The following is a 21,110-nucleotide window of genomic DNA, read 5'->3' on the forward strand; positions in this document are numbered from 1 at the left end:
TAAGAAATCAATTCTTTATTTTATATATAAACAATTCAGAGGGAAAGTAGGTGAGCAAAATGATAGAAAACTAAACATTCAAGAGGGAAAGTAACATATATGTATTGGCTCAAAAATCTATCTTCTGAGAATTTCCTTCCTGTCCTTGATTCTTCTGTACCTTAAGTATCACAGCCAAACATACTCAGTGTGTTGGACAGCTGGGCGAAGTCATTGCACAAACTCTGGAATTCTTCATCCTGACATTCATCATCATCTGGCCATCTCTCAATCCAGGTGTTCCTTGTAATGATGTAGGACATTCTGGAAACAGGAAACGGGATAGCTTAAAACTTAGCCCTGCAAGGAAATCAGTTAAACCGACTCCTGTGGGAGCAACTTGCTAGGCGTGGACTGAATCCAAATATATTTCTCAATCATTTCATCCTCTTAAATATGGCCACTGAATTTTGATTTTGACTTTAGGGTGAGAGAAGAAACTTTTCTTTTTCCTTAAAAGCCCTATTCTGAAACAATTGAATTCTGGGAAATTAAAATGGCTGCTGCCATAAAACATGATTGTCACAACAATGGAAAAATACACCCTCATGAGTTGCAAGATTTGGCAGTATACAAATGTGACAAAATAATGAATGAATCCAGTGATAAATCAGTTTTGTCTGATAGATTGCTTTTCCCCAGTCCTAGAAGTTAGACATTTCAGTTGAGATGCATAGTAGAATATTGGATCTGAATGCTACACGTGTATACTATCAACAAAAATTAGTATGTCTGTTTGTGAACCCCAAATGGAATGAAAAACCCCTCCAATGCGCCACAGCTAGAACTTCGCAAAGTCAACCAGGCAAGGAGAATAAGAGAGGCATCGGGCTTGTGGTAGCTCTAGGCAATCCTAAATTCAGGAAGACTTTTAAGAAGTGTTAGGTGAAAAATGAGAAAATTCTTATTTTCCTTTCCTAAACCACCCAAATAGTATCTCAGGAGGATCTTGTCTTCTTGAGGTAAATGAGTATCAACCCTAATGCTTCGAAAGATACCTAAAACAACAGATGCATGTTCCTAAACATACAGTGATCATCTACATCAGCCTTTCTCAACTTTTTGACCCTGGAGGAACCCTTGAAATATTTTTCAGGCCTCGGGGAACGCCTCCACATTCAGGCTCAAATATAGGCCAGAAGTTACAAAATTATTATATGCATTTCATGTATAGGGCTATATATATGCAGTAACCGTGTTCTTAAACTAAAAATAAAGAATGAAACATACCTCTTTAATGTGAAGTTGCCTGATTTTGGAATAATTTTTAAAATAAATTCTGATCTCCCAGGGAACCCCTTAGTGACCTCTCGCGGAACCCTAGGGTTCCATGGAACCCTGGTTGAGAAACCCTGATCTACACGGTCTCCTTCATGTATTTGATTGCTTAGAGAGGAACAGCTAGATACAGCCCTTCCTTTATTCATCTGACTGTATTATAGAAACAATGGTGGAAATAATTCAGAACAAAGTGAAAGGAATGGGTTAGACTAGTAGGTCTGGGTTGCAAAACTTTGGACAACCACTAGGCAGATTTGGACAACCACCAATAAACTCAAAACCACTATGCAAAGAGATACAGAAAACTTGCACTCTTTTCTGCCATCACGTGCAGGTCTTTGCAGCCCAGATCTGGAGGCGCTGGGAGACTTGAGGCAGTGGTAGAAAAGACCCCTCCAGGCAAGTGCAGCTCTTCAGCATGACACAGAGCATACAGACTGTGTGGCTTGAAGCATCTGGGTGAAAGCTTTATATGTTCCCAGAAAGATGTTGGTTGGGAAGATGGTGCTACCCATACACACAGGAATCTAAACATCGTGGTTAAGCTTATCCCACAGTCTTCCCCAAAATGTCCTCTGTAACCTACAGAAGTTTTCTGTGGCGTCCGATAAATCTGAGGAAGAATGGCTACCATTATATTAACAGATGCAGATTACAGCTGCTTTTGAAGTTGTTATGCAACGTTCTGTGGCATTGTAGGTCAGGTGTTCTGTGGATTTGGTAGCAGAAAAGCAAAGTCTGTAACATTTTAGAAAGTTAAAAAATTAGTGAAATACATACTCATCTTTCATGGGCCACAGGTCACTGCTGAGACCCCAGATCAGATAGTTATTGTTCACCTTCAGATTCAGAGCCTCCTTGCATTTCATCTGACTTATATACTGGCGGGGCTTTGCTTGTGGATTTCGGTCAGTGCCTGCAGAAATCAGATAAAATCTGAATAAATATTTCAATAGGGGTATGGTCTTTCACTGGCTTGTTTAATACATATCTCTATTGCATAACTAATGGCAAGCAACCAGAGAAGAGGGAGTGGCTGTATTTAGAGGGAAGGAGATTAAAGGACAGTTGCATTTGCCCTTTCTCAAACTGCTATTGATCCGTATTGATCACGCTGGGGAAACAAAGCATCTTCTCAGCTCTACTTTTTTCCCCAGAGAGGCCAGCTTTATACAACATTGATACTGCAACAACGTGTAGATTCTAAGCCAGTTCCCTATCTCATTACTGGAGCACTTTTCATGCTTTACAAAAGTAGCAGTCCAACAACACCCCTCGGTGGATGATCCAGAGGAGATTCTATCAACAGAACTAAAAGGGAGGCAATCTTTGCAAAGGGAAGGGAGGCCACTGGCACCCCCCACAACAGATCCTTCCCATGCTCTTTTGGAGGTTCCTCCAACTCACTGGAGCAGATGGATCAGGATACAGACAAACGGTACAATTGATAAAAATGGCCCCTCCCCGTGCTTCAGATGGAACTCATCCCTAGATCCAAAAGCCTCCCAACGGACAAAATCCGGAGTCTTTATTTAAAACAGAAACATTCACTTTAGAAAAACCCTGCTGTGAGTTTGAGTGACAGTGATAACGAGGAATAAGATACTCGCTTTGCTTAAAGCACAGAAAAAAGAGTGAAGAGATCCATTTAAAGCCACACAGATCACACAAGCAGAAAAATACACCAGACAGACCTGCATCTGTTTCTGCACCTTTACTGTAACTAGAAGCATTAAAAGGGGGACTTTATTTTAAGCAACGTTGATTTATTAAGTTGTACGCTACTCCATATTCCTTTTGATAATTATCAAAGGTACGAATAGGGGAAGTTTGAAGGAATTCCTGAAAGACATCTGTGAGGATGATGAATCCCCAAGTGTTACAAAAGATTCTGGGAAATACCCAATCGTGCACATTTTGAGAGAACTCCTATCTGACCGCCAGTGGGACATACTTCACTGTTCTATGGAAACCTGAGCTTCTGGGCCATAAAATATGTCCGACTGGCACTCGAGATACAGGTTTTCAATGGCTGCCTCTTTGTCCTTTTGAGAGAGCGATGGCACTGTTTCTCAAGGGAAATTCTGGGAAGCATTGAGGTTTCTGATCGTACAGATGAAAACTCAGTAAGTAAGTGAACTTCCCCCTGAAATCTGGGTGGCTCCCTGTTGGCCTTCCAGAAAGCCTTCAAGGCCTTGGGTTAGGGTGGCTGGGGCCCCTGTCAGATACGTTTGGGGGTGTGGATGTTGTCAGCTGGACTCACCCTCTGTTCCTTATTCCTTTGTGCTTTTCTCTTTATAACGTTATTATATTGCATTTTCTATTTTGTTTGATTTTATTTTACACTGCCCAGAGTCAGCTTGGAGTTGGGTGGCACTTAAATTAAATTAAATTAAATTAAATTAAATTAAATTAAATTAAATTAAATTAAATTGACTAATGTGAACTTTAAAATGAGGTTCAAAGGAACTGTCAGATTTAAAGAAAATGTTTCTATTATCTAATATATGCTTTATTTTAGGGGGAAATTCTTACCTGCTTTAATGATTTCTAAGACTTCCATCAAATAGATATCATTACCATCTTTTTCTTTGGTTTGAAGCAGCTTGGTTTTGTAGACTTTTAAAAACAAAGACAAAAACAATGCTCATTAAGACAGCTGATTATTTTTCACCGTGAATGACTTAATCGGGGAGGCATTGGTATGCTAAAGTTTCCACCTAGGCTGGGCACTTCCAGCATGGGTCTTTGGGGCAGCCTAGAATCCACCAAGCGAGGCCTCCGAGTCCTACCTCCGCTGGGGGATGCATGCAATTGAGGGAAATTGTGTATTTCCTCTTGAGGTGCTGTGGTTCTCTGAGTGTGATGGTACTGTTAGCCTTGCAAGGTAGCCCAGACAGGAAGCATGCCCAGATGGACTAATTCTACTTTACCGCAAGTCTAAAAGTACATTTCTCCCTCGTCACCTTGACAGCCCAAGAAACTAGGGAAGGTCCCTTCTGAGACGTTTGGCACGCCTCCATTCCCCCACCCCCCGCCCCAGGGGGGAAAGCACAAGAAGCCTTTCAGAAGGGACCCTCCCTAGTTTTCCGGAGACTAAGAAGCGAGGAGGGGAGAAATACTTTCAGTCTTGCAAAATTCTGTGTAATGTAACCTTATAATAAAGGTAGTGCTGATGCTACTGGTTGCTCTTCTTGTCTGGGCTACCTTGAAGGGTTAACAGTGAGCTTCAGAGCAGTCCCTTCCCCATCTGTGAGAACTTCCACCTCGCCCCACTTCTCAGCGCTGTAGTGTGTAACCTCTCTGTTTTGAGGTTGGGGCCATGAAGAAGATCGCAGTTTGGCTTCATGCGGCCTTTTGAAGGATTGGAAAGTTAGAACAGTGGGAGTGTGGAGTGTGGAAATGCTCTCAGAATCTCATGTTTTGGCTCTACTAAATCAAGAGCTTACTCATTGATCCAGATCCATTGCTAGGAGCCATGACCTACCATGCTGCACTGGAGGGCCAATCGCTCCCCAACAAGCAGCACCATGTTAACTAGAAAAACATCACTGCAGGATGAGGATGTGTAGCGACAGCTCAGCATTCTGAGGGTGAAAGCCCATCTTATTATGAATACGTTCAAAACAGCTGCTCCACATCTTGACTTTATAACAATTAGATGTTGATCATTAACAGTGAAAGACTCCTCTGCCTTCTTAATAAGATTCTGCAGTATAAATACCGTAATCCACATTTGTTGCGCAGGCTAATGCAAGTCGTTTCTGCAGATCAATCTCGTCCTGCTGCTTGAGCAAGGAACAGGTTTCTTGGAGAGGAGAGAAGAGAAGACAGCATGTTGGATTGATTGTTGAAGGTACCTTGTTCCCATTTAAAAACATTGCTAGGGCAAAAAGTAGCCAGCACAGAAGCAGGTAACATCTCGTTTTCAGATGACATCTCTGTCTGATAATATGCAGAAATCAGCATCACTAATTTAAATGAGACTCCCTACCACCTAGATTTAATCTATAAATACCGTTACTTGATAATGTGGTATTTTAGATGCTTGCACTTTCTTATTTTCTCTGAAGAGAAACTCAGATAAGATTTGTACTGTATTTAAGAAACAAAGAAAGCATTGGGAATTTCCAAGGCAATTCTAACAGCTCTGACATTTGGTTTATTATGCACTGAAATAACAATTCAGTAATTGCAATGAATGTTTTGGTTGTCTCTGTACTAGCAATCTTTTGTATCTTCTTTTTCATGTATGTCTAAATCAATGCTTTTCAGAAAGGATGTTGTGCAAATTGCACTTCAAGAAGAGGTTTATTAATAATAAATTACCTGGAAAATTATCAATCACTCATAAGGGATATATTAACAGCTTCACCGTTTATTGGTTGGTGGTTGCAGATTAGTTTCAGATTGCAAATTCTTTTATTCTACATGAATATCAGATCTTATCCCAGCTTTCTATATTATTTTCATGGCAATAATAGATGAAATAGGGAGTGATTAGTCTGAAATCAACAGATACACTTTGTGGATAAGCAGGATTTAAATCTGGATCCTGGAACACAATATTCTGACAACCTCCAACTCCACCCTGACTGTCTAATCTTCATTTTTGTCACCCATGTCCTACCCAGGTGCACAGCAGAGAAACTGCTGAAAGCTTGCCTGCCTGTTTCCCAACCTGTTTCCCTTTCCCTCTTCTCTGAGAGGGAGAGAGGCAGACCTACTGGGAGGCAAGAAAGCATATGCTCTGAGTTTATGGAGATAAATGGTTTGAGGATCTATAGAAGTGTACCAACTGCAATGCTTAACTCAAAATATCCAGCATCCTCCATTGTCATCTTCCCTGCAGTTGCATGCTCACTTGCTGACTGCCTCTCAGGGGAATGAGGAACAGGCAAATGGAAGAAAATTGGCCATGGTCATCAGACAGGGGCATGCCCCACAGGATAAGGATATTTGTTAAATATTTATACTCTATGTGGACATTTTGTTTGTTTTACCTTTTTTTAGTTAGTATTAACTGCTTTGGTCATACTGCAGTATTAGATGTAAAAACAGGGCATCACATAAAGAAATAAAAATAGAAATGCATAAAGAAACAGTGGATCTTCAATCATATGTAAACTCTTCAGGAATCATTTTACGAAGTCTTGCAATTACTAAGATCAGCAATTCTCTCCTCGTATTATTTTACAGAGCACAGAGTCCAAAGCTTCTGGATAGACTCAGACTGAGAAAAATTACCATTCACTTTGAATTAAATTGTATAAGTCAGAGATTCCATACTGTCTCCTCCCCAAATCTTGCATTTCGGTGCTGAGACACAACATCTTCCTTATTAATCCCAACTTACCTTCTGCACACCGGCAAATGTTATCATGACATATCTTATTGAGAAGGCCAGTTTCTTTATCTGGATGGTAGAACTTGGTACACTGTTCATCTAAAGGAAGAATGAAAGGTTGTATCCATACATCACATCAACAAATCTATGATGATTATAGATTTAATTACTGAGAAGGACAAAGAGTAACTCATTTTTCTCAAGGAGACTTCGGATTTGGGACACATCAGACCTGACAGTGCAATGGAAACTTATCAAAAGCTGACTGAGTTTTGTTAAGCATTTACCTGAGAAACAGAGAGTGGCACAATGCAATAAGAAAGGTAAGAGAGAGTATTTCATATCTAATGGAGTTAGGAAGTTGGAACATGGGTGTCTGCAGGGTTCTGCTCCTTTTGTCAAGAAAGATGAAAATGGCATTGTGTTGCAAGTTTGGGGCAAGCATATAATGCCCCAATGAACATACAAAAGGGGTGGGGCTTGTGGTGTGACAACACAATGTTGACTTTTGTCATTCTAGCCCCCCTTGATGCCTCCTCCTTTGGTAGTATACAATGGACTATTCATGATTCTTTCAGTCTGCTGTACAACCATGCCTTCTAGAATTAAAGGACTCCGTTTGGGGGAGGTTCTGTGCGACATTACTTATGATACCCGGACTCTGGTGTTAGCGATACCAATATCAAGACAGAATATCATTGCAGTTAGTCCTTATTTGGCGACCACAATTGGGACTGGCAACTTGGTTGCTAAGCGACTGAGTTGCTAAGCAGAAAATCATGTGACCGCGACTGAGCTTACAATCTTACTTTCCCCTCGGTTGTTAAGATGCAGTCACTAAGTGAAAAATCACATGACCGCAACTTACGATCTTACTTCTGCCTTCCATACCGTACAGTATCAACCCTGCTTATTGCAAGGGAAAATGCGTGCTGGTTGCAAAGTACACAAATGGTGATCACGTGACTGAGGGACACTGAGACGGTCGTAAATGCGAGGATTGGTCGCAAAGTTAATTTTAGCACCGTCGTAACTTCAAACAGTCGCTGCACAAGGCAGCTGGTAAGTGAGGACTACAGATGCCTTATAAGGGAGACTACAGGCCAACAATCTCACATTTTCACTGAAGTTAACAAGACCTAGCGAGAGTGAGATCAAAATGGGGACAAACTGATCTTCCAGGCAAATTAGCTAGCCTGCCCTAGCCCTGTGACATTGCAAGGGATCTTGGGGTTGCATCTAGATGCTCAATCAGTGCAAGTGCTTTGAGCAGCAAAATGTCTTGGGTGGGCACATCCTTCCCTGAAACTGAAGCACCATCCATTGTCCTGCGCTGCAACAAAACTGAATTAGAACTAGGCATGGGTTACTGTCTGTTCTGGCTTCTCATCAGTTTTCAATTTTGCAAATATCTCAGGTCTGATTAGTGGGACTGGAGATGTTTTAAACAGTTATTTTACATTAACATTTTGTAAAATGTGTATGCATTTTGGGACACCTTTCTCCAAACAAATGCCTTTTTGAAAAAACTCATGGAACTTTGTTTTTGTATATGACAACTGCAGCAAGACTACTATACGCTCAAAGGTGGAAAGGTTCGACAACACCCCCAACAGAGGAATGGTTGGTGAAGATGATGGCACTTGCGGAGATGACTAAATTAACTTATTTGATCAGAGGAAAAACAGTATCTATATTTATGGCTGACTGGAAACCCCTCATAGACTTTTTGCATGAAACGTAAAAAGTGCACTTATGATTTGTGGTTTTGATGATTAGAAAAAATTGGATAATAGAACAAAGTGAGCCTTTTTTGTAATCACAGAGTCAGAGGTAATTTTATAATTGTTCTTATATTTGCTGCAAAGGAAACCAGAAGCTTCTTTCTATTTCTTTTTATTCTTTCTGCACTTTTTCTTTTTTCTTTCTCTGCTCCTTCTTTGTTAGTTTGTGTTAGTTTTTAAGTTCTTTGTAATAATAATACACACACACACACATAAAGTGTGTGTGTGTGTGTGTGTGTATGAAAAAAGAAAAGCTGTTTTTGCCATTACCTAGATTGTAGTAGCTGTACACTTTGACTGATCCTGGCTGAATGAAACCAACTTCATAATACTTGTAAAGCTTAAATTGCAGGCATTCATCCTCAGAGTGGGAGACCTGGCATGGAGAGAGAAGATAATTTTGTGGGTGCCAGTTTTCCAACAGAGATGATAATGACTTTTTTTAATAAACTCCATCAGTATAGCCTCAAGGAAATTGCTTATTCCAAGTTGGGTGCTCAGGTTTGTCATAGAGATTGAGGGAATAAACTCTGCAAGGCTGTCTAAATTCCCAGAATCCAGGGCTATGCAGTGGAAAAGGTACCAGCATGGAGAGGAACAGCAGGTTGAAATGGTGTGTCAGAAAATACTGGTCAGCAGTTACAATACTAACATATTACTCTGTCATATCTTCTTTTCAGTTTTTTTCACTACCAAAAGGGCATTAGGTGACCTAGAATCTTTCCCCGCCACCCAGTGGGGAAGTGCTGTCTTCCCAGCCTTGAGTCAGCAGAAAACTGCTCTGGCATGAAATTGGCTAAGCCCATTGCCAATCCCCCATTGCCCTGCCCCTATTGCCTCTCTATTAAGTCAGTCCGGTCACTGGGCGTCCCTCCAAGGCAATGGGGTGATAAAGGCTAACAGAGGTCACCTGCCTTCAAGATCCTCTTGGGCAGGGATGGCATGGAGGGAAAAATACTGTTTCAGCATGGGTTCAAGTAAGTTCATCCCTTCAGCCGGTCTTAATCAGAGACTGGGAACAAGATACAGGCAACAATATGGAGGTAGAGCAGAAAATAAGTACTGGCCAAGGTGTGCTTGTACTGGGGCTAAGGGCAAGTGGGGAAAGGTCCAGAATCTCTGACTATCGATGCGAGACATTTTGATCGGGATTACCGTTATAATTGCATGCAGTAACGATTCCACAACTCTGATAGCCTGTTGTAGCGTGCACGTTCTCCATGGCTGTGCCCTGGTTCCTTCAGGTGCTACAGGCCTCGAGGTCAGAACTAGATCCCTTCGGCATTTGCCTGGATGCCATTCTTACTTGGGCACCATCATTCCCTTGCAGCACTGGTCAGGGATGTAGCTCCTTCATGATTAATTACTCCTTCCTATTTCAACCTGCACCCCCCTCATGCCCTTAACCTGTGAGCCAGGCTGTTCGTAGACTATGTTGCTCTCTTTCAGAAAAGTGCTAGAGCTGTGTTCTGAAACAGCTGAACTGACATATAGCAGGGCAGGCTTGGGATTTCAAGAGGGACTGGGCATACTGGTTCACCCAGTGCCTCCCCCTTAGCACCTGTCTGCCATTTGCAAGTCAGGCCACCTGACAAGGGACTAGATATGCTGTTCCAAGCATCCATTAAATGTTAAGGGGAGTCACTGAGGTTTTTTCCCAATGGCAGATGATGCCTGGGGGAAGGGAAAACAAAGCTGAAGGAATCTACCAATCTACCGAGGACGGCACCATTCACCATCCTCGTTATTGTGGCAGAATATGGACTGGTAGCACAATTTAGGCCAGCATACTTTTTACTGGCTCAAGGACTGGTGGCTAGCACTTCAGTGCAATTATGGAGGACAGTCTTTCTTTAAATAGAATGTAGATAAAGTCTTTAAATATAATGTATCCCATAATGCAGGAGATCATTATATCTCTTTCTTAATTTATATACGATCTGTGGCAGTTAATGATGGATTATGCAGATTTATTTTGCTGAGTATACCTTCTATCTTTTTCATTATAACACATACCAATGTTTGCCTAATGATGGTCATTTCCAACCATGCCACTACTCAAAGGAATTAATTCTATAAGTGTTTACCTTGTCTAAGTAAATGATAACATTCCCTTTCTCAGCCATAACATTGTTAACTTCAAACTTGGAGATGTACCTGTCAACTCCATTAGAAAGCTAAACAATAAAAAAAAGAAAGAGGACATTTACATCAGGATTTGCAGATGATTCAAATACATGGAACTGCAGATGACTGACACAATTTGAACTGGCACTATGTTACTTCTATAGCAAAATCAGTAACTATTTTCAAGGTTCCCAAGATGTACATCTGAGAGACCTTGAGATAACCAAAAAGAGTTTTAATATTATTAATTTGTCAAAGAAATTCCACGCATCCTTGTACAAGTCAAATTCTTCCCATAAGTCAAATTCTGGGTGAATATGGAAATCCCTGCTTATAGTCAACATCTGAGACATTTTCAAGAAAGTTAAAAGAACGTTTTGCAGAATCAAGTCTTCATTACAAGAAATGCACCTTTCTGACTATAAAAGATAATGCCTTTTATGTGTCATTGAAATAAAATTCAGCACCTTATTGATTTATTTACAGGTAAGTGAAGATTCATTCATTCATTCTCTCTGCAGCTCTATTCCTATGGGCAAATGATTTCTGTTAACTGTAATACGTTCTCTAATTCAATAGCTTCAGTGAACTATAGAAACAGCCATTTCAAGCACCAAGCAAAGCTTTCCTACCCTATTAAGGTCTTCAGCATCAGGGGCAAAACCAGTGAGCATAGAAACATCAATTATTGTCATTGTAGCATCAACGTCCCCAAGATACCTAAAATCAAGAACAAAGATGACCAAAGATGGATTTCCTAGTTCAGAAACAGATTCCTGTTCATTGCTATGACAACAGTTCTGCATTTTTCAGAATGATTCCTCCTGAAGGGGAGAAAGCCAATTACTGACAGAGCTTATAGGCTGGCACCTAAGACATCACAGTGTTTCTGCTCACAATTTTCATGGAGGTTTTTACAAGGTTTATGAATTTGGGTGAAAATTGAGACAGAAGCATTAAGGTATAAAACGAAATGTGTTTTGTTTTTTTAAATGTCAAAAACCAAGCTGAAGACCTATCATTAGTCTTACTCTATTACCTATTTCTCTTGAGTCAGGCTCAACTTCTGATGGATTCATGAACATATCTGTGGAATTTTCCTGTCAACCTGGAAGAGATTTGCCATTGCCTTCTCCTAGCATATTTTTCCAACTTCTGGAATCCCCTGGAGGTTTCCCACCCATGTACTGGCCATCCTGCTGTAGCATATTGCAACTTCTAAATCCCTAATCATTCTAAAAGACCTGTGGTGACTTAAATCCTGCTCTTCATTTCATCCTCCAACCCACAAGCTGTTACAAATTAGGACACTTCATAGAAAACAGATGGGAGGCAGGGGGCAAACAGACATAGAGTGTAAACTTGGGAAAAGTGTAAACTGTTTTCTTGAAAAGTAACACAACTGCTTCTCCCAGTTATTACCCTGAATATCCAGTTATGATCCAAAGTTATCTTTAAAATTCAACATTCTCACCTGGTGCAGATTTTGAGCTTGAGTGCTCCCTTGGCTCCCTTTGCCTGGTTTAAGTCTAAAAATTGCAAATGAAAGGGGGGAAAGTCAGGCTCTTTACAAATTCTTGGCAATTTGATTTTTTTTTAAGGTAAAAAGCTTGATTATCCAACTGGCTGTAATGTCTCATTGGGGGGAAAAAGGATTAATCTAATCACTTTTACCCTCTATTTCTCTAACTGATTGGTTCCTTCTTGAAGGAAGTCATGTGAATAGGGAATGTTTAAACAAAGAATAATAAAGCCAAAGCAAATTTCAATCACTGAAGAACTGGATGTGTAGATTCTAAAGTGTATGAGGTAGGAACTTTCAAGCTGGGTGTAAAATGCCACTCCCTCATCCATCATTTTGCAAGAACCAAAGTTAATTTTTTCTTTACTTCTATGTGCTGTAGTCTGTGTGTGTGTGTGTGTGTGTGTGTGTATCCTAACCTATTCTATCAAGGTATTGCAAGAATACCAGGTGGTGAGAGCGTTTGGGCTCTTCAAAGGAAAAGTGGGACAAACATGTAATAAATAATACCATGAATTACATCTTGCGGAGTGCCACAGTATGGTGTGCAGATATAAAACCACCAGAAATTTGGATCCTGTTGCAAACCCATCAACACTAATTAAGAGCAGCCAAAAAGCTCTGGCGTTAATCTCTCTTTCTTGAGTTTATAAATTTCAGAATGGCATTAAGACATTTCTCTCTTTGGTACCCCTCACCCCAACACGGCTCTTAGATTTGGTGCAACTAGTTAAGTGATAGGAGACTGTGGAGATTTAGTGGACAACAAGAGGCAGGCATTATTTGTGATCCATCAGGCCAACAGCAGCCTTTTGGCCTATGGCTATTTGACCATCTGTCCAAACCCTAATTGGTTTTGCAAGACTCTGATGGGCTGCTAGTTGCTGCCAGTTTGGGGTTAGTTAGGAACGGTAGATAATTGGCAATATGGACCTGATATCCTCTCCCTCAGAAGGCAGAATTTGAATTTCTTGCTAGACATGAGCTAATAGGAATGCTTTGTCTGCCTCTGAAGAAATACAAGGGGAAGAAGCTTGGTTACATTTCAAATATTAGCTTCTTGGAGACAAAACAAATACGAACAGGACTTGGTCATTTTTTTCTCTCATTCCATTACTGAGTGATGTGGGTGGTGGGTCTCACGCCAGTATCAAATAGAAGTACAGATGCATGGAGTGGATCACTCTCATACTACATGTCCAATTTATTTCCAGCCCTGAATTCTTTCAATATGGAGTTGGCTCAGTATTTTTCCTTCAGTATGATCAATCATTCAATTCAGGCAAATAAGCACAGTAAGCTAAAATGAAGGAGGACTTCCTTTGCCCATATATATATATGTATATGTTTTTTGTTGTTCTGGGGAAGGTAATGTGAATATTGGCTACAACTACAATTCTTGTCCAATCTATATCTTTCAACACCAAAACTTATCTTTCAATGTTTTCAACACCCTCTTGTTCAGGGCAAAAGGAAATAAATTGTTTTGTAGACTGCAGGAACTGGATCTCAACTACATATGAAGTTAATAATATGATTTTCTATCAAGTGAGAGACTTTTTTTTTTATGAATAGCTAGTAGAGCAGACTTGTTCCACATTGGTATCCTGACATGGTGAACAGAGAAACTTTAATCTTTTTCCCCAAACTGTAGTCCTGAACTGGACCAGGCCTCCAGATCAAATATTCTCATGAGGAGAAAATTCCAGTTACCTTAAATGGGTGTCTTTTTTCAGTGCCAATAAAAGGCACGAGGGACCCAACCCAGGTCATAAAGCCTAGAGCTGTGGGGAGGCAGTTTCCCATTTGTAGGGACTCTTGTCTTGTGCTGCCTCTAAACTCCGGGCATTTCTTCTCTCCCTCCTGTTGCCAAAGTACCATGGAGCCTTTCTACCAGCTCCTGCCTCTCCAGCTGTCACCAGGGGTGGCTTTGCCACTTTTTCTGAGTGGCTAGAAGTGGGAGAAGGGTTACCTTTCCTTTTTTGGTGCCACAAAATGTGTCCAAGGAAAAATGGGGGTGGGGGGTGGGGGGATGGGATGCCAGCTAGCTGCTAATTTTGATACCCTCCAATTGGGCAGCTGAAGGAAATGCTGATTCTCAGACACAGCTGGGGGAAACTGCAGCAAAGGATCTCAGGGGAGAGGCCAAAGATCTGTGGTACTTTGTGTTCTATTGCTTGTCTTTGCAAAAAGAAACTGGTCTGGAATTAAATTCATCTCCTTCTGACCATTGAGTACCCAACCACTTTCATTTTTTGTGCCTTTTCACCTTTTCTTCCCATTCCTAGCTTAGCGTTCCTTTGGTTTTGTATCATTACAGCAAATAGATCTACTTAGCATCATTTTTTCATTTTTCATTTCATTTTTACAAAATGAAAAGGTCCTACACCTTTCATTTCTAAACTGGATCTAGTGTATCAAACTTCATTGCTAATGCAGCAAACATTTTTAACTCCCCCACCCCCGAAACGTCTAGCCCATAATTCATCACGGAAGAACATAGATATATTGCATGCCCAGAGTCTTCTGAGTTGGGCCAGCTATAAAAACTGTACTGTACTGTACTGTATTCTATTACTTATTCATAGCAAAACCAAAAAAAATCAAGTGCTGCTAACCAGAAATAAAACCTAGCCACTTCATTAGAATCTACCATTTCTACCAAGCCAAAGGCCACCAGTCAAACTTACTCAATTGGACGTTTTCAACAGAAACATCAAGAATGAATTTCTTGCAGACATTTGCATCCTCCCGTAATTGTGCATTATAAACTGTCAAAACGGTCATAGTGGCTTTTCCTTCACCTGATGCTGACACAATGAAATCTTCATTGAGCTTGGTCTGAAAAGCAACCAGATTAGCATGATCTTCAACTGGAGTTCCTTGACTAGTTTGATCTTACTTGTTACTAGTACTGATATTTTACTGCATTTGTTATAACCTGATGTGAACTAGAGGTAGAATAGATTTCAAAATGTAATAAAGACCCAGTCACGTATCTGGATGAAGGAACAGCAGCATATTAGCAAGTGTCAATCAAATCGAGTGATCAAGAAAACACCCTTTCCTTCTGCTTTCTGAAGACACAATGAATGTAAAACTAACCAAGATTATTGGGCACCAGTCTTACCAATTTCTATACTGATGTACACTCATAGTGATATAATGTAGTAGAATAAATGGATTTAATTTGCTGCAATGGGAGAGTAACCTCACTTTCATAAACAGTGCCATCTGAAGATTACAAATACGTTTCCCTAATAAATTTTAAACCACTTGAAATCTCTTTTAGGGTGCAATGGAGGACACGGTAGAGTTTTCCCTTCTCCCCAAGAAAGGGAAGGGGAGGGTAAAGCTTCTAATGAAATGGTATTGCTTATATAGGAATTGGCTCTTGGAGGCAGTTGGTGAAAAGTGGAGGAAAAAGCAGAGAACTGTGTTTGTGTGTGTTTTTTCATCAAGAATTCCCAGTGAAGGAAAAGTCTGTACGAGGCATCACTATAGAGAAGGTAATAGTTGGGCAGTTGCATTATTATTTTTTCCACATTCATATTGGGGTTTGTTTTATTTAGGTCATCTTTCTAGATGCCTGACTGTGTTGCTCATTGACACCTAAACCTTTTAAGTATCCTGTAGCACCAAGGCCTGGCCATCAGGTTTCATATTTATTTATTCATTCATTCATTCATTTTATTTATTTATTTTATTTATCTATCTATCTAATTTATCCCCGCCCATCTCCTCCCGTTGGAGGCCTCTGGGCGGTTTACAACAAGTGATTAAAACCATCAGAATAATACAAAAAATAAAATACAGTAAAATACCATAAATAGAAATAAAGAATAAAAAGAATGAATATAGTAATCAGCTTGCCAAGTAACAACATAAAAGATTGTGGAGTCGTCGGTGCTCTCTGAGCCTTGTCGTTTTCTTGCAGACATTTCATTGCCAGACTAGGCAACATCTTCAGTGCGAAGAAGGAGTGGGCCTTGCTCTCTGTTTATAAGCTGGACAAACCACGGCATATAAGCAGAGAGCAAGGCCCACTCCCTCTTCGCACTGAAGATGTTGCCTAGTCTGGCAATGAAACGTCTGCAAGAAAACAACCAGGCTCAGAGAGCACCAAGGACTCCAGAGTTCAGCCCTGAGCTACAAATATTCGCTTTGATCGGTACATAAAAGATTTCCTGCTTTGCCTAGGAAGAAGGAACCTGCCCCTTGCTAAGACAAGCTCTACTGAAGTAGAATGTTACTGCTATACTAGGAAGTAATGTTTGGCTGCTTTTAGTTGGCATCTGGCTAGGGAAAGGACTAGGATTCCCAGGCAGCCTACAGAATGCCTAGGTGTGCGTCGAGTTTGCTTCGCCTAACTACTGTATATATGTATTTATGTCCAAGTGTGTATTATTTCACTTTGTGCCAGCTGCGAATGTAAAGTCAAGCATAATAATAATAGTAATAGTAATAGTAACGATAATAATTTATTAAACTTGTAGGCCACCCAACTCTCAGCAATTCGGGGCGGCTCATAATAATGTAGAAATGTGCAGTGCTGAGAAGAAGAGAAAATCAGTAATCCATTTACAAGAAATGAGGTCCAGATATATTTTTATCCCACCCTTTTTACCTATAACTCAAGACAGAGAATATATCTAATTCTCCTGCCTCCTTTTTTCCCCACAACCACCACCCTATGAGGTGGGTTGAGCTGAGAGAGGGACTGGCCCAAAGTCACCTGCCTAAGGAGGGACTAGAACTCACCATCTCCTGATTTCCAGGCCAGCACCTTCACTACTACACCAAACTGGCCCTCAAGATATAGCATATAACAGAAATGTGATGACGTCCTCCCCTGGCTTTCTTGGAGGAATACTATCAACTATCAATTCTCTTTCAAACTGTTTTTCAGATTACGGTGTGGATGTGTTCCAAAGGCGCATCTCTAGGCTGGCTCTTGAGTCTTCTGGCTCTTAAATTCTGCCACCTACAGCATCCGCTCTGCTCCGTGGCAGGCTTGATGCTGGTAGAGGAGCTGTTCCTCTGGGATGTCGAAGAGCTACGGTTGGGACAATCCGAAGCTCTTCTCATCAAGCCACCTTAAATATGAATCTCGATAGGGGCCCAATCAATCTTGAAGGAGATTAGGACCACATCAGCAGGTCAGACTGGTGCACAAAGTCTAGATGCAAATGATTAGTACATGCAGGGCTTTTTCCATCTAAGTTTTATCTTGTAGGGTTCCAGATCATATATACAGACCTGAGCTGGAGTGGAGCTCCACGGAAAGAGCAAAAGAGGGAGATATATGGAAAGATGAAGTAATCCCTGCCATAGTTTACCTTCCTTCGTGTATTTTTCCTTCCACAAATACTCTTTCCACAAAAATTTCTATGTTCTTTTTACTTGACTGTACCAGATCCATACTGAAACATACAACTCTATTAGACTCCACTTTTATCTACTTTGGCCCCAAATTCCTTGTGCAATATCAGAAATAGCAACAAATTGTCTTCATGACTCTGCCTTCATGTACTAAGCCCTGAAATGCTCCAGAAGTCCCCCAAAGCCATCAAGATCTCTTTCCTATCAAAGATGGAATAATTCTTGAAAGTGCAGACATAGTTTTGGAATCTTATTTTAAGTAACGGGGCGTGGCCTTTTACAGCTCTGTGTGAGGAAAGGGAAGTCACTTAAGATGACATGGTAAAAGAAGACAGTAGTCCTAAGCCAGTCTCCCCCAGTCTGATGCGTGAACATGGGCTGTACTCCAATGACCACAATTCCAGTAAGGAGAACTGATTCAGCTTTTCTTAGTTGTTTCACTAAATTCTATGTAGTTTTCCCCAGTTCTTGCAAAAAGTTGGATTTGAATTCTAAACTCCAGAGTAATAAGCATTTCCAAAGAAGGCAGTAAGAAATACACTTGCGGAAAACTGTACCTCTGCTGTCCGGGCTATGATAGCATTGGCAAAATCAATTCTGTAGTTTAGTGGCGCTTCTCGTTCTGGCAGCTTAATAGCAATATCCAAGTTGAGGTTCTTATGGGTAGGCATGTCAATCTCATACGTAGCAAGAGCGTTGAACACCATGATTGTGGCCTGGAATGGGAGAAGCAAAAAATAAGATCATTTGCCCTGGAGTATCTCACAAAGGACCTTAGCACATAGGAACTGAGAATCCAGTGATATGCTTTACCAGAGACAAGAAGTGCTCTTCGAGCAACTCCGTGTTTCAGACAGTCGGGATGTTCAACACACAGGGAAGAGCATGGTGATGGGGCTGGTTGCAGTAAATATGCCAAATACCTTTCTAAACTTTACAATGGTCTGTTAGTTCATTTGAGCACACTAGGGATGAGACGATGGGCTACAAACTGAATGAATAAACAAGCAGAGGAGGGATGCCTCGTATACATGTGCATGCATCTTTAAAGAACCTTCTATCTGTAGGACTAAATGACCTAGGACAATAGGAAGTCTGTGAATGAGATTTCCCTTAGTTCCCTTAACTCCAGCACTAACGAAGGACATAAACCCTAGATTATCTTCAAATAAAACGTCCTCTCAAAAGCTATTCCTTGTCCTGCACATCAAAAGGTGCATGTACCTGCATGCTGACCAAGAAGGGGCAAATGATTCCCTCTCCACCCATGTACCCATACACCCTGATCTTTCTCAGCACAGAACATTCCCTCCTACGGATATTTTGTGCCAAGAAAGCTCACAGATGACTGAAGTGTAAGCTGTAGTGTCTTTCAGTCTATCAGAGTTAGTCAAGTCCTAAAGTAGCTATCCTATGCCTTGTTCTACCAGCTGAGTGGGAATCATGTTAATATCATTGCATCTTGATATGTAAACTCTCTGCAGGTAGAAAACCAGCACTAGGATGTCAAAAATACAACAGTAGGATCCTTTTCCTTGACATAGTCTTCATGAAATCACCTTCTTTGGAGGCTAAGCACTCTATCATTTTTATTCCCCCAATGGGAAACTGAAAGAGAACCAGTAGGAGGTTTACTACTACTACTACATCTTCAAGACCAACCTAGTGCCCAGGGCAGGAATCCTTATCACACCCCCAGTACATGGTGTCCGTCTTTTGTTCAAAAGCCTCCTGATGGAGCACCATATGCTTGAGAGCGCTCACAGTCAGAAACGTCCTCCTTATTCCTCATTTTGGATCTCTCTCTGTAAAGCTTCCATTCACTGGTTCCTGTCTTATCCTTAGGCAGTATGGAGAATAAATCCACAACTTCTTCCCTGTGACAGCCCTTCGAGTATTAGAAGACTGCTCTCATGTCTTCCCTTTGCCTTCTCTTCTTTAGGCTAAACATGCAACAATTCAGACTACTGTTTTGTTTTAAGCAGACCAAGATAGAATATAGCTCAGACGTTTATAGTTTGACAATGAAGCAAGGGCTCACTTGGGTTTGCCCATATGTTCCCCCATAATATTTCTGATCTGTCAGCCATCTGGCTATGGGACCGGTCTCATCAAATTTCTTCATTTTCAGCAGGGCCATCAAGGCGTAGGAGGTGGCTTCAATGTTGTAAGTGTGAGCATTATATTCTTCCCAACGATTCCTTCCTAAAAAACAGCACAGAAACGCAATTTCACTAAACAGTTAAGAATATTGGTCACGTACCTTGAAGATGACTTTTGGCTGGAGTGAAAAGAATGGGAGACTTAACAATTGATTAAGTCTCCCACTCTTCAAGAAGGCAGATGCTACATGTGCATTGTTGGGTGAGGTCATTCAATGGCATGGGGTTGCTGATGATAGCCAGTTATTGTCAGCCCCAATAGACCAAACCAAGAATCAAGTCCACAGAAAGGCTAAGGCTGCTTATATTGAGAATGGTATCTGTCTGAGCTGCTTATGCATACTTTCTGTTTGTTTTGGACTCAAGCTATGTTTTTCCCTTCATTGCTTTGGTGACAGGTCTGGCCTACCTCTGTCAAGGGCATCTTCCGTACTCTCTACAGTTATACAACTCCACCCCTGGCTAGGCAGATAATGCTGTTCTGGTGCTGACCCAGTGCTTGGAGGCTGTGAGGGTCTAGGTGGGGAGGAACCGGTTTCTGGCCCCCCTAGGTCTGGTGATGTTATCGCTGACTCTCAGTGGGGTAGCACTTCCCTGGACAGAGATGGTGCGCAATTTGGGGGTTCCTCCTGAATATGTGGCTCCTGCTTGAGGAGCAGGTGGCAGCGGTGGCTAGAGGGCCTTTGCTCTGATCCACCTTGTGCACCAATTGTGCCCATTCCTGGCCAGGGAGGTTCTGCTGATGGCCACTCATGCCTTGGTCATCCATATCACACTGTTGTTGTGTGAGTTGCACTGGCTCCCATTTTCTTTCTGGGTGCAGTACAAGGTGCTGGTTATCACCTTTAAAGCCCTGCATGGCACACGGACGGCTTATTTGCAGGACTGCCTTTCCCTGAGGGTATCTGCTGTTCCACCCGGTTGGATAGGGTGGCCATGCTCCAGGACCCTTCCCTTAAATATTGCCATCTAGCGGGACCTGGGAAGCGTGTCTCTTCCACAGCAGCCCCTGCCCTGTAGAACACCCATCCCTCTGGCATCTGGCAAGCCCCCACCCTTCTAGCCTTTCTGAAAGCTGCAAAGGCTTGGCTTTTCCCTCAGCACTGCAATAGGATTTCAGTGGGAGCCCGGGGAAGTGCCAGATATTTGTTTTACTGTTTCTTAGTTTTTATTATTGTTGTGAACTGCCCAGAGTTGTGTTTCATTGATGGGTGGCCATTTAAGCCTTACAAACAAACAAACAAGCAAGGCACTTGTAATCTGTCTCACACATCACCTGCATCTGCATAACCAACCTGTCTTCCCCTCCCTTCTCCTCCGCCCCCGCCCTTTAAATCCTACATCCCTTTAGCCACTCCATGCATCTGATGAAACGAGCTGTAGCTCGTGACAGCTTACGCCTTTTAATGAAAGCTGTTGCTTGGAAAACGTGCTACCAGTCCCCTGATCTTTTGCCATCATAGACT

The 21,110-nt window shown here is 41.4% G+C and overlaps 1 protein-coding gene across 1 annotated transcript in view; it reads right to left on the reverse strand.

Moving 5' to 3' along the window:
- Positions 1–21,110, reverse strand: part of C3 (complement C3) — a 68,855-nt gene continuing 47,745 nt past the window's right edge. Inside the window, exons 29-40 of the mRNA XM_063294380.1 lie at positions 19,524–19,687; positions 18,040–18,198; positions 14,791–14,941; positions 12,053–12,107; positions 11,211–11,298; positions 10,539–10,628; positions 8,722–8,827; positions 6,677–6,766; positions 5,045–5,128; positions 3,856–3,939; positions 2,101–2,236; positions 1–303 (exon numbers count right to left, since the gene is read on the reverse strand). Of these exons, the coding sequence (XP_063150450.1) occupies positions 162–303; positions 2,101–2,236; positions 3,856–3,939; positions 5,045–5,128; positions 6,677–6,766; positions 8,722–8,827; positions 10,539–10,628; positions 11,211–11,298; positions 12,053–12,107; positions 14,791–14,941; positions 18,040–18,198; positions 19,524–19,687 (1,349 nt within the window). The 3' untranslated portion in view covers positions 1–161. The remainder of the gene's footprint in view (positions 304–2,100; positions 2,237–3,855; positions 3,940–5,044; positions 5,129–6,676; positions 6,767–8,721; positions 8,828–10,538; positions 10,629–11,210; positions 11,299–12,052; positions 12,108–14,790; positions 14,942–18,039; positions 18,199–19,523; positions 19,688–21,110) is intronic.

The sequence above is a fragment of the Candoia aspera genome, chromosome 2 (assembly GCF_035149785.1).
Source record: "Candoia aspera isolate rCanAsp1 chromosome 2, rCanAsp1.hap2, whole genome shotgun sequence".
Lineage (NCBI taxonomy): Eukaryota > Metazoa > Chordata > Lepidosauria > Squamata > Boidae > Candoia > Candoia aspera.